Raw genomic sequence first — 17,429 nt, 5'->3', positions numbered from 1 at the left:
CTGGGCAGAGTTGTGGGTCCATTGGAGACACAGCCCCACAGTGCCAAGCCTCTGCAGACACCAGCCCTGCTTCCCTGGGGCCCCTTATTCTGTGCCCTTTGGGGCGCTGTGTGGGGCAGGCGCGCCTAGGGCCAGGCCTGCAGGGGGCGCCGCGGGCACGGGCAGCAGAGCAGGGAGCGGAACGGGGCCGAGCCTGCAGGGGGCGCCAGCGGGCGGGCCGGGGCCGGGGAGGAAGGGGCCCCTGCCCTCTGGCCGCGCGCCCTGCCCCTCAGTCGGTCTGGTCACTCTGGCCAGGGGCAGGCGGAGGGAAGATGCCCAGGGCGACTCTGCCGGGACATAGAGGCGGCCAGCGGCGGCCGGAGCCGGCTGTGGGGTAAGGGGTGGGGGATGGGGGGCGGTGAGAGGCAGCGGGTGGGGGGCTCTGGGTGGAGGGGCTGAAGTGGGGGAGGGACACTGGGGGGCCTTATGTGGGAAGATGGGGGCTGGGGATGATGGGGGCGGCGGTCACTGAGGGAGGTGGGGCCCTGTGGGGGGCATGAGGGGCTGAGGTGGGGGTCACCGGGGGAGATGGCGGTTGGGGGTGACTGAGGTATGGGTCACTGCGGGAGGCGGGGGTCCTGTGCGGGGCATACGTGCGGTTGGGGGCGATGTGTGGGTCGCTATGGGGTGGGGGAGGTCTGGTCCTTGGGGCGGGCGCTGCCCCACTCCAGCCCCGGTACTCCCCGCCGGTCACCCCTCAGTCCGGAGGGGACTATATCGCTGCTGGCTGAGCGCGCCGGCCGCGCGCTGCACGCGGTCTCCACCTCTGGGCGGAGGGATATAGGGTGGTCTGCTCTCCCCTGGTCCCCCTCCCCAGGTTGGCGCCGAGGAGGCGGAGCAACGGCCGCCGCGCGCGCCGACTGTGGGGAGGGGGAGTAACGGCCGCCGCGTGCGCCAGCGTCGCTCAGGCGGGGGGCAGCCCCAGCGATTCTCGGGGGGAGGGAACCAGTGAAGGAGAGTGGAACAGCCGAGGCGAGACTGGAGCAGTGAGGGGTTGCGGCACCGCTGGCGGGGGAGTGAAAAGAGAGAGGAACAGCCGCGTTGGGGAGGGGGGAGTGAGGGTCGCGGCGCCGCTTAGCGGTGTGGGGGGTGAACAGAGAGCGGAACAGCCAAGTCTCGATAGGTAGGGGGAGGAGGTAAGCAAAGAGCGACGGCCTGGGGCAGAGGGGGAGGCGCTGAATGGGAGAGAAGAGCCGGCGACGCTGCGGTGGGAGGGAGACGGGAACAGCCACCAGAGCCATCACCTCTCGCGGGGGGCGGACCCAGGATCCGGCGCCATCGCGGCGGGGGGAGGAGCCGAAGCAGGGAAGAGCCGACGCCGTCGCTGCCCGCGGCGGGAGGAGCGTGCGGCGGCCGGGAAGAGCCGGTGGAACTAGCCTAGGAGCCAGCGGCGGCTGCTGCCAGTGATCACGGCGGAGCGAGGAGGGAGCGATCGCAGGCCGAGCCCCAGCGGAGATGGAGCGGAAGAGGTGGGAGTGCTCAGCCCTCCCGCAGGGATGGAAAAGGGAAGAAGTGACCAGAAAGTCGGGGCTGTCAGCCGGCAAGAGTGATGTCTATTACTATAGGTGAATGTGCCATGGGGGGGCCATGGGGTGCCGGGGGGCCGCCCGCCCTGCCACAGCCATGCGTTACTATAGATGAATGCGCTACGGGGTCCGGGAGCTGCTCTCCTGATGTCTCTTGCTAAAGGTGAAGGTACAGTAGGTGGGGGGGAACCCTGCCCAGTCAGATGCCTGTTACTATAGATGCATGTGCTGTGGGGCCTGAGAGGTCCAGGGAGCCTGTCCTCCCTGCTCCACCAATATATGTTACTATAGGTGAATGTACTCTGGTGGGACCATGGGATGGGAGGCATCTGCATTGCCAACAATGTCTGTTACTATAAGTTAGTGTGCTGTGGGGTTGGGCACCCACCTTACCACGTTTTTTTAGGTAGGTGGCACATTTTCCTGTAGTAATAGACAACAGTATGGTTGCGTGAGCAGCCCCCGAATATCCGTCTTCCACACTGCTGTCTGTTACCTTAGGTGAATGTGCCACAGGTGGCCATGGGTAATAGCTTGCTATAGGTGCATGTGCTGTAAGAACCCATTAAGTTGGGACAGTAAGGTGAAAAGAAGCTGACCTGCCACATTAATGTCTGTCACTGTAGGTAACTGTTCCATGTGGGTGGCTGCTGCATGAAGAACATGAGATCTTAAGACAATGCTGCTAGAGTGGTATCTGTTGCTATATGTGAATATGCCGAGGAGTAGTTGCAGTGTGGGCCATTGTGTCAGGGGAGGGGCTACCTACCCTGTTACAGTGATATCTATTTCTGTAGGCAAACCTCTTATGGGTTCTATAGTGGGGATGGGGGTAGGGTGGGCGAGGCAGGAAGCATTTACCCTGTTTCAGTGATGTCTGTTTCTAAAGATGAATGTGCCATAAGATCCAGAGGGGAGGCCTCAACCTGCTCTGCTAGCATGAAATCTATTACAATTAGGTTGCTCATATGCATTCCATGTAGGTGAGTGCGCGCCCCGTGCACGAGCCTGCGGAAAACTTTTCTGCCCTAGCAACCCAGCGGTCGGTCTCGGCGCCCCCTGGAGTGGCGCGCGTATAGCGCGGTATATAGACACTGCCTACTCCAATGGGGAGGTGTTCTCCCATCGACATAGGTAATCTTCCTCTCCAAAAGGCTGTAGCTAGATTGACAGAAGAATTTTTCCTTCTTTCTAGTGCTGCATACACGGGGACTTAGGAGGGCGCCACCGACCGCGCGGGTCCCCAGTTCCTTCTTTCCGCCCGTGACGGTCAGTGGAACGTCTGCCCCTTGCCTTTCAGCAAGTAGCAACCTAACCATTATATTGTAGATAAGTTCTTTGTTATTTTATAGTACATAGTTAGTGTAGATATTAAGATAGTGTAAATAGTTAGCCCTTAGGGGCTCCCTTAGGAGCCATGCCAGGCTCCACCGGGTTTAAATCTTGTGCGGCTTGCGGGAAGGTGTTCTCTGTCAGCGACCCTCATGATCGCTGCCTTCGGTGCCTAGGAGAACAACACCGCAAGGACAAGTGCCGCATATGCAAGGCATTTAAACCCCGCACTCAAAAAGATAGAGACGCTCGCCTCCGGGCGATTTTGATGGAGACGGCACTTCGCCCCGACTCGGAGCCGTCCAGGTCTCCCGCGGCACCGAGCGTCTCGTCGGTGCGCAGTGCACCACCGGCACCGACCGCAACACCATCGGTACCGCCCAAGACGGCACCGAAAAAGAAAAAACGGCCGGCGGCCGTATCTATGGACTCCCCCCTGCGACCGGTACAGCAGGGGGTGATGCAGGAGATGCCCCAGCCACGTGCCGTTGAAATCGTCCCGGCACCGGCATCTCCTCGTAGAGAGCCTCCCCCGACCCCGGGGGGTGGGGGAGCGCCTCTGCAAGGGCCGTCGACGCCCGAGGCGTTCACCGCGGCACGAGCCCTCATGGCCTTGCCCACGCCTCCGTCCCCCCCTCGGCCGAGGGCATCGGGGACAGCGTCTCGGGGTAAGCCCGCGCTGGGCTACTCCGGTGGGAGGTCGAGACAGGACTCGGTGTCTCCCCCAGACGGTCGGGGAGAGGGAGAGCAACATCCTCCCCCCCCAGCTCCGACCGTGTGTCGTCGAGCTCCTCCAAGGCACGGCACCGTGGGTGCTCTGGAGGTTCCCGGGAGAGCTCCGCGGAGCCCCGGCACCGCTCAACACGGCGGGAAAAGACCAGGACGTCAGAGCCACGACACCGCTCCTGTTCGTCCTCGGGCTCTCGGCACCGCCCTTCACCGGCTCCGGTGCCGACAAATACTGCGGATCGTCCTCGATCACCTGAATGTAGTCCGGTGCGGATCCCGGGGCCCCGTACACGGCACCGGTCTCGATCCCCGGCAATGCGCGGAGAGAGGCAACGGGACACCCCACCACTCAGGGCCCCTTTGCGCTCCCGAACCCCGAGCCCGTCCCGCCGTTCATCACGCGAGGCCCCTACTTCGAGCCCGCATCGCCCTTCGGCACCGAAGGTACGAGAGCGGTACCGACACGCATCAGCTAGCCCGGTACGCTCCAAGGCATCAGGGCACTACCATCGTTCCCGATCCCCGGTACCGAAAGACATTATACGGTACCGAGATAGATCGAGGTCGCCAACTTACTCTCCGACGCATCCTCCGGCACCGAGAAAGGATGCGCCGCACCAACGGCGTTCCGACGCCTCGGTACCGAGGGAAGGGCGGTACCATCAAAGGCCCTTCTCTCGTAGCCCGGTGCACCGTCATTGGCACCGGGACGTCTCCCGGTCTCGCTCCCGTAGCCCTAAGCGAGCCCCGGCACCGGGCGCCTCGGCACCGGACATCTCGCCGGTACCGCATCTTGCTACGGAGAGACGGCGCTCGAGAAGCCCTAGGGGCCACACCGGCAAACGCCGATATAAATCCCGGAGGTACTCCTCTTCCTCCAGCAACTCTCCGTCTCCCCGACGCAGCAAGCACCACCACCGCTCCCCTTCAGCGCGTAGCCCCTCTCCATCTAAGGGGCAACGCAAAAGGAGCCGGAGATCTCCGAGCCCGGCTCGCCCACCCATGCCACCTTACCCGGTACCGGGGCCGGTACCGACATGGGGGCAAGGCCCTTGGCAGTGGCCTTATTGGGGTCCTTGGCCGCCTCAGACAACTCAGGGGACAGGGTCACTCCCCTCCTCCTCAAAACCGCAGCCGCCTCCCCCACCCCAGGGAGGACCGCAGGAGGAGCGCCCGCAAGCGGAAGAACAGTCGTCGGAGTATGATTCCGACCCTATGGAAGGGCCCTCCACGGGTCCATTGTTGCAGTCCTCCTCTTCTTCCCCCCCTGATACAACGTCCAGGGATCAGAGGACCCCCTTGCCTGATTTTAAGGCGCATCAGGAACTCCTTAAGAGGCTGGCTGAGAACCTTAATATAGACCTTAAGGAACTCTCGGAGGAGGAGGACCCCATTTTTGGTATCCCGGCCTCTGCAGGCCCGTCCAGAGTGGCGCTCCCAGTACACGACCGCGTACTGAAATTGGTCAGGCCCATCTGGGAGACCCCGGCCTCGGTGGCTCCAACGTCAAAAACTGCAGAGCGAAAATACTATGTGCCGCAGCTAGGTTTCGAGTACCTTTACAACCACCCAGCCCCGGGCACGTTAGTAGTAGACGCCGTGAATCAAAGGGAGCGGCAGGGTGCCCAGGCCAATACTCCCAAAAACAAGGAATATAAAAAATTAGACCTCTTTGGGAGGAAAGTGTACTCGACCGCTGCTCTTCAGCTCCGCATAGCAAATCACCAGGCACTTTTGGGGCGCTATAATTTGAACCTTTGGGCTTCCCTCCAGCGGTTTACGTCGGCCCTTCCTCCTGATCTTGCACTGGACTTTACCACGGTGCTTCAGGAAGGGTCAACGGTGGGGGGCGCTACACTGCAGTCTGCCAGTGATGCGACCGATGCGGCAGGCCGGGCCATGGCATCCGGCATAGTGATGCGCCGGTCGTCCTGGCTGCAGTCCTCTGGCCTCTCGAACGAGGTACAACAGGCCATCCAAGATCTCCCCTTTGAGGGCACAGGCCTGTTCTCTGACAAGACAGACAGTAAACTGCATGCCCTAAAAGACTCTAGGGCCACCTTGAGATCGTTGGGGCTGTATGTACCACAAGCGACGAGGCGGCAGGGCAAACAACAGCCCCAGAGGCAGCAGCAAGCCGCTCCTAGACTGCCCCCCCGCCAGACCCAACCTAGGAGGACCGGGGACCGTTTCCGGCAAAACAACCGCCGGAACCGCTCCGGGCCAGCCAAGGGCGCCCAATCAGGGCCGCGCAAAAATGGCAAGCGCCCTTTTTGACGAGACGCTCGGGAGCGGCACCTTTACCATTCCAACGGCCCCCGTGGTCGACCAGGATCTTCCCTTCAAACACAGGCTTCGCCCCTTCCTCCGAGAGTGGCGGGGCATAACCTCGGACCGCTGGGTGTTAAGTGTGGTGCGGAGGGGTTACGCCTTACAGCTCTCGGCCTTCCCACCGGACTCTCCCCCTACCCCGTCCCTCTTCAGGGACCCCTCTCACGAGCAACTCCTCCTTCAGGAGGTCCGCTCCCTGCTCCGCCTAGGGGCAGTAGAGGAAGTCCCACCTATGGAAAGGGGCAGGGGGTTTTATTCCCGGTATTTTCTCATTCCCAAGGCAAAGGGGGGCCTCCGGCCCATTCTGGACCTCCGCCGCCTCAACAGATTCATCAGGCGGCTCAAGTTCCACATGGTCTCCCTAGCCTCCATCATTCCCACACTGGATCCTGGGGATTGGTATGCCGCTCTCGACTTGAAAGACGCATATTTCCATGTGTCTATCCTCCCTGGCCACAGGCGTTTCCTACGGTTCATGGTAGCTGGTGGCCACTACCAGTTTACAGCCCTACCCTTTGGCCTTTCTTCAGCGCCCAGGGTCTTCACCAAGTGTATAGCGGTGGTGGCGGCCTACCTGAGGCGCAACGGGGTCCAGATCTTCCCCTACTTGGACGATTGGTTACTTCGGGGAAGATCCAGACTCCATGTAACAAACAGTTTAGCCCTAACGTGCGCGACATGCAACAGACTGGGGCTGCTCATAAACGAGCAGAAATCCACACTGACCCCAGTACAGCGCATAGAATTTATTGGGGCCACGCTAGACGCAGTACAGGCCAGGGCCTTCCTTCCACTACCTCGTTTCCAAGCCATGACGGCTATCATCCTCGAGCTACAGACATTTCCCACAACAACAGCCAGGCGCTGCCTGCAGCTGTTGGGACACATGGCGGCATGCACATACGTGGTCAGGCTGGCTCGCCTCAGACTCAGGCCTCTGCAGGGCTGGTTAGCATCAGTATATGCCCCAGCCAGACACTCTTTGGGCAGGGTAGTCACCGTCCCACCCCAGGTCTTAGCGTCCCTGAGCTGGTGGACGGACCAGAGACAAGTAATGGAAGGAGTCCCCTTCGCGGACCTGGTTCCCTCCGTAACTCTAATCACAGATGCCTCCGATGTCGGGTGGGGGGCGCACATTACACACAACCTGAGTACCCAAGGTCAGTGGTCGATGCAAGACAGACTGCTCCATATAAACATTCGAGAACTCCGAGCAGTCCTTCTCGCTTGCAGGGTTTTTCTCCGCTTTCTCAGGGGGCGGGTGATACAAGTCCTTACGGACAACACCGCCACGATGTTTTACATCAACAGACAAGGCGGAGCGCGCTCCTCGACCCTGTGTCGCGAGGCGCTACAGCTATGGGACCTCGCGGTGAGAAACGACTTTCACTTGGTGGCATCTCACCTCCCAGGGGTGAGGAACGACGAGGCAGACCGCCTCAGCAGATCGTTCTTTCCCCGCCACGAATGGTCACTTCATGGGGAGGTTACAGCGTTTCTCTTCCGCAAGTGGGGAGTTCCCCATCTGGACCTCTTTGCCACGCTACAGAACGCGAAATGCCCACTATTCTGCTCCCTGCGCGGGCGAGAACAGAACTCCATTTCGGACGCGTTCCTGATAGACTGGTCGGGCCCACTTCTCTACGCGTTTCCACCGACCCCACTGCTCCCCAAGGTGCTCTTGAAAGTCAAGAGGGACAGAGCGAACATCATCCTGATCGCACCGGCATGGCCGAGACAGCACTGGTACAGTATGCTGCTCGACCTCTCCATTGCCACGCCGATCCCGCTCCCGAGACGATACGATCTCCTATCCCAGGAGCAGGGTCGCCTGCTCCACCCGGACCTGGACTCCCTCCACCTGACGGCGTGGAGGCTCCATGGCTAACGGAAGGCGAGAGGGCTTGTTCTGCACAAGTCCAAAACGTCCTGCTGGGGAGCAGGAAACCTTCAACCCAGGTGGTATACCGGGCAAAGTGGAAACGCTTCACCTACTGGGCGCAGTCACAGGGCATCGTGCCTTTGGACTCAACTATCCAGGCCATCTTGGACTACCTCCTACATTTAAAGATGCAGGGCCTTGCCCTGGCCTCCCTAAGGGTGCATCTGGCGGCCATCTCGGCCTTCCATTGCCCAGTGGAGGGGAGGTCTATATTCTCCCACCCGATGTCCATCAGGTTTCTCAAGGGAATAGAGAGGCTGTTCCCGCAAGTTCGTGACCCCTTGCCTCTCTGGGACTTAAACCTAGTTCTCACTATCCTCACAGGTCCCCCCTTTGAGCCTATGGCTACATGCCCTCTTCTAGTCCTATCATGGAAGGTAGCCTTCCTCGTAGCCATTACATCGGCTAGGAGGGTCTCCGAGCTAAGAGCCCTAACCTCAGACCCTCCTTACACAGTATTTTTCAAAGATAAAGTACGACTGAGACCCCACCCGGCCTTCCTACCTAAGGTGGTGTCCCAGTTTCATTATAATCAGGATATTTTCCTCCCCGTGTTCTTTCCCAAACCGCACGGATCGGAGGAGGAGCGAAGATGGCACTCACTGGATGTCAGGCGAGCCTTAGCCTTCTACATAGACCGGACCAAGCCGTTCCGGAAGTCCACGCAGCTCTTCGTCGCAGTGGCGGACCGCATGAAAGGCTCACCTGTCTCCACCCAGTGCATCTCCTCCTGGATCACCACCTGCATCCGCACCTGTTATGAGATGGCGAAGGTACCACTTCCAGGACCGATTACAGCGCACTCCACCAGGGCCCAAGCCACCTCGGCGGCTTTTCTGGAACGAGTGCCCCTACAGGATATCTGCAGAGCTGCAACCTGGTCATCGGTCCATACCTTCACCTCTCACTATGCCATCGTGCAACAAGCAAGAGAGGATGCAGCAGTCGGCAGAGCCGTGCTGAGAAGGGCTTCACGCCACTGACTCCTTCCCACCGCCGAAGGTATGGCTATGTAATCACCTACATGGAATGCATATGAGCAACTCTCGAAGAGAGAAAACAGGGTTACTTACCAGTAACTGTTGTTCTTCGAGATGTGTTGCTCATATCCATTCCAAACCCACCCTCCGTCCCCGCTGTCGGAGTCGGCAGAAAGAAGGGACTGGGGACCCGCGCGGTCGGTGGCGCCCTATATACCGCGCTATACGCGCGCCACTCCAGGGGGCGCCGAGACCGACCGCTGGGTTGCTAGGGCAGAAAAGTTTTCCGCAGGCTCGTGCACGGGGCGCGCACTCACCTACATGGAATGGAGCCATTTGTGTGTTCAGTTACATGTTGTATATGCACAGCTGCAGTAATTGTTCACCACAGTTAGATACTCAGTTGTGCACCAAAAGTTTGGATGTGCCATCATTAGGCTCAAGAATTAACATCCACATGAATTGAATGGCGCTGGCAGTTAGCATTTTTCTGAAGTTTTCTTCAAGATAAGAGGATTGTACCATGTCGGTTTGTTTGGAAGATTTTCTTTGTAATCACAAGAGCTAGAAATTAACTCTTAATGTAAAAGTTTGCCTTCTGCAGAAGGTGAATGTGTCTGGGCAATGGGAGCGGCATCAGACAAATAAATGCATTACACTGCCCAGGGTCAGCTTGGTGTTTGACATTAATAGTCAAAGGCTGGTTGGAAATTAGGCTGTCCCTTAAGCATGGTTCATGGATTGAAAATCCTAGCAGCAACCTCCCACTCTCAGCAGCTGGTTGGATGGGAGCTGGGTTTCTCAACAGCATGTGGCTTGTGACAAGAGTAGTGACTTTGGAACTAGATGAACTGGGAGCAGCTGTGTCCACTTTTTTAAGAGTTCTTTTTGGACAGAATTGGAGCAGAGTAATATTGGGAGGGAGAATGATTCACCTGCAGATGGCTTCAGGATCTGCCTGCAATTATAAAAGTCTCACTTTTGAGTCTAGAAAGAGAGTTACAATTTTTTCACCAGAGAGTTCCCCAGAAACATTTCCTTTGTAGGAGTTTTGTCTAGAAGGCATTCCTTAAACAACTACGCATCTCTCAATCTCATAATATTCATTTCCTTGTGAGTTTCTTGCCTCCACAGTCCCCAACTAACATTCCTATAAATAAACAAATATTAAAAAAGACAGTTTAAAATTCTGTGGGGGGAATATGTTTTTGGTAAAAATTTTCTGGGAAAAGGTACCTCTCTAGGCAAAACCTCTGGTAGCCCTGAGCTTCCAAGGTGAGGCTCTTATAAAGCCACTATGCTATCCAGTTTTTTCACCATAAATAGGCCTCACAAGAGCTCTTATAAAAGTGGACTCTGCTTCTTTAGTTCACTACCCTACTACAGATCTGCTCCTTGTGTTTTTTATTTATCTGTAGGATAATGGATGTATGGTAACTTGTTAAAGCCTTGCTAAAAGTGAATATGCCCATAGCTTATTTGAGTGCAGGGAGTTCAAGCTACATGAAGTCATTAGTCAGAATGAGGCCTACTACTGTAAGGAGGAGGGAGGACCCTCTGTATGGAGCTGTTGGCAAGAGTGATGTGCATTTCAGTTACATTACAGTTTACTATAGGATAATGTGTGTGTAGGAGCTTGGGCATGTAGGGGCACCACTGCACTGAGCAGAAGAGAAATGTCCATGGGCGAATGTGTCTTTAAATCCATGAGGGGGTGTGGATATTCACTGTAGTGAACTGGTGGTATGCAGTTAGAGAAGGGGATTGTGGAAGAGGCAGGTGCAGGGTACATAGCCATTGTACCCAGCGTCTCTGTAGCCCGTGATAATATTTATAACTATAGACAAATGTCATTAGGAATGGGGGAAGCTGGAGAACAGGGGTTACCCAGTACCCACTGCAGCTTGTGAGTCGTGTCTTACCAAATAAAATACACCTTCAGAGTTGGTGTGCTGGAAGGCAGAGAGATAGGGGAGTACCGAGCAGCCATGCTAGCTAGCAAGAGTGATGCCTACTACTAGGGAAGAATGTGCCAGAGGTGTGTCATGAGGGGCATACAACACCTGTTATAGTGAGCTGAGTGTTCAGACTTAGTGCTCACAGACTACCTGCTGTAAGAGATAATGACTTAGACTGTAAATACTAAAGAACTTGAATGCACAGCCTGAGGATGACAAGTTGTAATGCAACTAGCATATGAGGAGGAAAGACGCGTATTGTAACAAATGTGTGGGGGCAAAAAATCATTTTTGTGGCTTTCATGCTTCTCAGGTGGCACGGAGTGAGTCATTAGGCAAATACATCTGATCATTTGCATCCAGGTTCCTGTCTCCCATTTCCTTAGAAAGCAAGCAAGATTGGTTTTTGGTTTTTTTTTTTCCCTTTGTCCTTTGCATTTCAGTCAAGTTCTCTGAATCTCTAGTATATGCTTAATGGGAGGAGAAGGAGGGAAGGAAACTTGCTTAATAGGGGTGGTGGAAGGGAATGGGAATGAGCTTGCAGTCAGTTCTCTTCTTAAGAATGTAATGAGGCCGAAACAAAGAGTGAGCTGCACGTATAGAGCAGGCACCTGGCAGTTGCTGACTGTTGAATAGGCTGTGATGCATTCATTGTAATCTGCACCCAGAAAGTCTGTGAATAGCAAATGAGACTTTGTTTTTGGAAAAATACTGCCCTTTTTCTGTTTTGTTAGTGCTGAGGCAAGCCATGGAAGCAGATAATGTGATATACCTTTTGATAGACAAGCATAAAAAATCATTTGTCCCTTTGCACTTCCTTTCTTTTTAGTAGTTGGTAAAGTACAGAGGAGCCCCTCTACAAGTTAATTATCACATGAATACAGCAAGTTACTTGCTGATACTGTAACTTTTTCAGCAAGAGATATTTCCAAGCTTCTAAAATTTTACAATCAAAATGTGTATAATTGTTGCACCTTTGTTTGGGATGCTTCAGATTTGATTTAAAAAACAATGCTTGGAGAATCCTGCAACTTTTGGTGACCTGCAAAGGGGGAGGGGAAAACCTATGCCTTTTTGGGGCTGCTTTGTGAAGACGAGTTGTTTATGGAATCTGTAAAGAAAAAAAACCACATGATTATTACTCCTGAGTCTCATGTCTCCAGAGCAAGTCAAGTGGAAATCTCCACTAGCTCTTAGGTTTTTTTGACCCTCTGAGGTACCTGTAGGCTGTCTCAGGGCTGTGTCCTATTGAGCATGCACCAGCCACAAGAATCTCTGAGGCCCCACTCCACCAGTTCCTTTCTGATTGTGGTTAGTGAATGAACTTCTCATTGGCTTCCAACAGTTACAGCTCTGGCTGTGATCGGTCAGTGCTCTTCAAGCAAAACACTAGGTACAGTATCCTTTTATTGTTTTTAAAGCATATAGTCAGAATAAAATAGTTTTATTCTGCACTTCGATGCCTTTTTTCTTAGCACTTTGGATCAAGCTCAATATCTTCACCTCTCTGGGAATTTGGCAGGGAGGCATCTTTAGAACTGTTTTTGTAGGATGCTTTTGTAGGCTACTTTCAGTTGTGAGCAGGGATTGCTTCACTTTTCAGATTTCTACTTAGTTAGAACTGGTACTAGTTATTGTGTCTTTGGCACAGAATATCGTGCAATACATCTGGTGCATACTTGGCTCTTGGAGCCTCAGCCAGCCCCATGATACATGCAGCTAGTCAACTATCTGGCTAACTTTGGTATTTTTGTTCCTCCCATGTCTTAATCTCTCTAGCAGTAGCTTCTGATGGATAACACCAAATGAGACTCTGACTTCCTATAGAGTGGCAGGTTCGAGTCGCAGGCTGCCTCACATTAGTGCCCCAGCTAAAAGTGCAGATGAGAGAGACTGTGAAGCTTCATTATGGCTGGTGCAGGCACAAGGTCTGCTTTCAAAAAGAATAGGATTTCCAGTACTGAGATCTGTTATGGACCACCCCTTTTTAAGATGAGAAGATTACTTTTTCAGACATACTCAACCTTTACTCTTCAAACATGTTGAAATCAAGAAAATAAGCTGAAACTCCCTCCTAGAGATGTCAATGTGCCTGTAAGCAAGATCACTGGATCTGAGCCTTTGGGTTCAAACTGGTCCTTCTGTAAGATTTGTGATATCTTTGAATCTTAAGCCTGTGAACACTTGCCCCTACTTCTGGGAGTTCTGATAAAAGCAGAGGTTATACTGAATCTTCCATGTTTATTTTGGAGGCTGTCAGGCAGGGGGAAAAAAAAAAGGCAGGCTTATTCTTTTCAATCCCATCAGTCAGACTCTAAAATCCATGAGAGACATAGGGAGAGGAATTCAGGGTGGCTGACACATTTCCCGCGGATATTTCACTTAGATTTCTTTGGTTCTGCCTGTGCCCAACACCAGAAGGGATGTTCACTCTTTTGACATGATCTCTATTGTTCTCTTGCTTTGCATCTGACAACTGAGAGCTTTTGGATCCATGGGGGGAATGGCTCTGCTTCCCCTGCTGGAGATTCTCCACAGATTGAAAGTTACGCATTTTGACTTCATTTAGGGCAGCAGAGACTCTGTTCCAAGAGCCTTTAGGGTCAGCCTTGTTCTGTCTGCATTTGGACAAAGGACTCCTTTTGTATTCTTGTTTTCATGAGTCTTTTGCCAGACTTTATAGACTGCTCATATTGGCTTTCTCACTTACGTTGGCCCTACCTCTCCAGGATTTTCAGGGAGTAGATCTGTTTATCCCTTCTGGTTCTCTGTATTTCTGTGGGTTCCCTTTTACTCATCGCCTTTTCTGGAGTATATGACCCCTAGCTTTTGGGGTTGTGCCCCTCCTTACCTGGTCTGCGCCTCCTCCCAGGAGCTATAGTCAGGGCCAAAACTGCAATTGGGGGCCATGATCTGAGGCTGGGGTAGCGGCTGGAGCAGTTGCCATGGGGCCCGGGGCTGGGAGACTAGGCCCACGGCAGGGAGCCTAGGCTGGGGCTGGAGTAAAGATAGGGGCAGAACAGGGCTGGCTGGAGCTTCCTTTCTGTCCCTGTGTGGGCTGGCCCGAGCCCTGCTGCGCCCTCTGAAGGTTCGTCTGCACCCCCTGCAGTTTGGGGACCCCTTGTCTGATCTTTGATTAGTTGTTCGGTTGCTGCTGCTCCTGATAGTTGTGTGACTGAGGTTCTCTGCATAGATTTATTTCTTCAGATCCTTCTCTCTTAAAAGGTGCAAGGGAGCTAATTTCTTCACCGAGAAGAGGCTTTTCTATTTTGATTGCCCTGAAAGAAGACCCTTGAGAGGATGATACTGGAAAGACACTTTCTGTTTATCAATGTGAAGATGGCACTGCTTAGAGATCATTTCATTCCTGCATTGCTTGACTCCTATATCATTTGCTCCTGATGAGTACAGATTTTCAAGAGATGCTTAACCATTTAGTAGAAATCTGGGAGATCCCAAATTCTGTTAATTTAAAATCTCAAATTAGCAACAAAAAAAAAGGGGGGAACGGGGGACAGACCTTTTTGATAGCTTACAGTTAAGACACAAAAATGTAACGTTGTGTGATTTTTTTTAAACCTTCTTAAGACGTGTTTTAAATCATCTGTTTTTTCTAGAGTTAAAAAAGCAGATAACTTGCTCCATCTATTTCAAGTGGTTGTATGAGTCCTGTAGCATCCAACAAGTATAAGTCAGACAAACTAAGTCCTCTCCTAAATACAAGGATTCTTAATTTTTTCCAAAAATAAGGTTGTTAGACCTAGTCACCTGAAATTATAGCACTTATATGCTATGCTATTTAAAAATACCCTAAGGTAGGTAGGTAGCTTTGTGATTGAGAATTACCAAGTTCTCGTAGCAGACTTTTTTTAAATATGGGCAAACTGTCATCAATTGCAAATTAGTCCAGTCAGTTCATTTCCTCTGGGCAGCATGACTTTTCATGTGCTGTATTACAGATGATAGCAACTGCAGTTACCGTTCGTTGGCATGCCTGGCTTAAAATATCCGGTTATTTGCAAAATGCTGACTCATTGGAAAAAAGCATCCCAAGAGATCTTGCATTATATTGGGTAATGGATGATCTCTGGATATACTGGCAGCATGCAGTTAGAAGTGAATTTCCAAACTTCTTGCCCATCTGATAGATGTGTGTTCATGGCTGCTATCTTGGGATGGGAAGCTTATGGCGAGGGACTCCATACCCACAAAGGTTGGTGTCTCCATGAACAGTAGGTGCAAATAAATGTTCTGAAGATGAGTGTTCATGTTCACGTGCAGGACTTTCAGAGATCTGGAATTCCAAAAGGTGGTCTTGATTTAAATGGACAACTGGGTCACATTGCTCCACAAAAGTAAGGAGGCTGGGTCATGACTCCTGTGTTGGGAACCCCTGCAGATATGGAAGTGTGGGGTTCTGTTCCACAAGATATTAATTCATCTTATACTTGGTAGGGAAAGAGAACATGATCTCAGACTGAATCATTCTGGTACAAATCCTATTGAGTAGATGATGAAGTTCTGGTCTGCCATTCCCTTCAGTGCTATATGGAAATGACTTTTCAAAACAGTTCTTGCTTCTCAGAATTTTACATTATTATAGCTCGATTGATTTCCATGGATTTACTTCTGATTTACACCACCGTAAATGAGGAGAATCCAGCCCATTATTTAGTATCATTACAACCATAAGTTTATTTTATATAAAAACAAGAAAGCAGTTGGGCCAATGGATGCACACTTGCCTGGCTGTTGTCCATCACATAAAATCAAATATAAAAGTGCACCTTTAATGCAGTGTCTTTCAAAGTTTTGATTTGTTCTATTAATTAAAATGAAAGGGTTTTTTTACTTGTTACCCTTTACAGATTGCCAGCTACTGATTTTCTTGCGTCCTAACTGTTACATATTATTTTGTTATGAAGATAAGTGATCAAACTGAAATCAGAAGTTTATTAAAACTGTTTGTGTTACAAAGAGGAAAAAGAGAAGAATGGTATGAAGATCATAATGCTGGTCTAACATAATATTCCCTTGAGAACTGAGGTTTGGAAGCTGACATACTTTTGCTTGAACCAGTGGGTCATGAGTTGGAAGCAGAATGTTCAAGTTCAATCCTGGTGTAATTTGGGTGCCTCCCATGGACTGAATTTGGCCTTTGATGTGTAGAACAGGTTAACATGTTCTGCCCCTGGTTCCTCTCTCTTCCACAGGAGGGAGATTTTAAGGATATGGTCTAGTAGGCTCATCTTGACTGACTGAGTGAGGGAGGGGTACTCTTGGATGTCCAGTATCCCCTCTTCCTGCCACAAAGGGAATAATAACCTGGATCTCTCTTTTTTTTTTTTTTTTTGGTAGTGAAACTAACATTGGTATCAGCCAGAGCCCAAGAAGTTTAATTTCTCTCCCTGTTCCCCCTGTGTTTTTCTCAGCCCAAGTGGGAAGAAGTTCCGAAGCAAGCCCCAGCTGGCCCGTTACCTGGGGAGCTCCATGGACTTGAGCACTTTTGACTTTCGCACAGGCAAAATGCTGATGAGCAAGATGAATAAGAACAGACAGAGGATGCGCTATGACTGTTCTAACCAAGCCAAAGTAAGAATAAGTTACAGTGGATGTTTCCCCTCTCCAGCTGTTTTGAGTTTTTGCTGTATTGCTGTTGGTGTAGATAATGTTTTAAGAACATCACACACAGATTTAGCTTTTGAATTAATGCTTCTATTTGGGAATTGTATGAGGCAGAAGTCAGGATATCTGGGTCCTAGACATACTTGTAGATAGATCTGGTCTAATTAAAAACTGACTCTCAAATATTTTCATTAATAAGAGTGAGTTTGCTGTTGCAGATATTTGTTTTGTTTTGAATCTTTAGGGTAAACCTGATTTAAACACCGCACTCCCTGTCAGACAGACAGCCTCAATCTTCAAGCAGCCTGTCACTAAGATCACAAACCATCCCAGCAACAAAGTGAAGAGTGATCCCCAGAAAGCTGTGGACCAGCCCCGCCAGGTAAGGTGTGCAGTGTGGCAGCTACTTTCCAGAACTAAGAAAGTTTCATTTGTGTTAATCAGTGAGGGGCATAAATACAACTCTTCCTCCTTTATAACAGGGGTAAATGTACACTGTTGTATTTGAAATGCTGGCAAGGACTTCAGTATCATGGGAACGTGTTATAAGTTGGTTACCACCTAACCCTATTAAAAGCATTTCATTATGTAATTTAGACAGGACTTGAACTGTTTTATAACTGAGTAACAGCCTTTGTCAGATCATAGCTTCATCATGGTTAAAGTCATGTCTGCATTAGATATTGTAGTTAAGGTCAAGTCTGCCCTACACATTGGAACAATGTTCATAACCAGTTTGAGACAACTGTATTGTAATTAGATCCCTTGTCATGTATTTTATAGGCTAGATAGGGTCTAAATACTGAAGGTTCACACTGTTCTAGTACAGACCACGATCTGGTGCTTGTGACACATGGCAGAGATTACAGCCCCTTAAGCCTGTTTTAGTTACTTTGGTGTCTCAGATTAGAAATCCAGCCATCTCCTAGGATATTTGGTCATCACCTGAATGCCAGTATTAACAGCC

General features: G+C 51.7%; 1 protein-coding gene across 4 annotated transcripts in view; it reads left to right on the top strand.

Annotated features, from left to right (window-relative positions):
* The first annotated feature begins 228 nt into the window (after window positions 1-228).
* The window catches only part of MBD3 (methyl-CpG binding domain protein 3), a 42,747-nt gene continuing 25,546 nt past the window's right edge, over window positions 229-17,429 (top strand). The window contains exons 1-3 of one of the 4 annotated variants that reach the window (XM_067557482.1): window positions 229-373; window positions 16,270-16,429; window positions 16,707-16,844. In XM_067557482.1, coding sequence (XP_067413583.1) covers window positions 312-373; window positions 16,270-16,429; window positions 16,707-16,844 — 360 coding nt within the window. In that variant the 5' untranslated portion in view covers window positions 229-311. Of the gene's footprint in view, window positions 374-1,164; window positions 1,605-16,269; window positions 16,430-16,706; window positions 16,845-17,429 lie in introns of those variants that run through there. The other 3 variants (XM_067557475.1, XM_067557467.1, XM_067557490.1) reach the window with 3 other exon arrangements.

Source organism: Emydura macquarii, unplaced genomic scaffold, assembly GCF_026122565.2.
Source record: "Emydura macquarii macquarii isolate MOO-44397 ecotype Brisbane River unplaced genomic scaffold, CSIRO-AGI_Emac_v2 contig_306, whole genome shotgun sequence".
Lineage (NCBI taxonomy): Eukaryota > Metazoa > Chordata > Testudines > Chelidae > Emydura > Emydura macquarii.
This window is presented reverse-complemented; position numbering and strand designations above follow the sequence as displayed.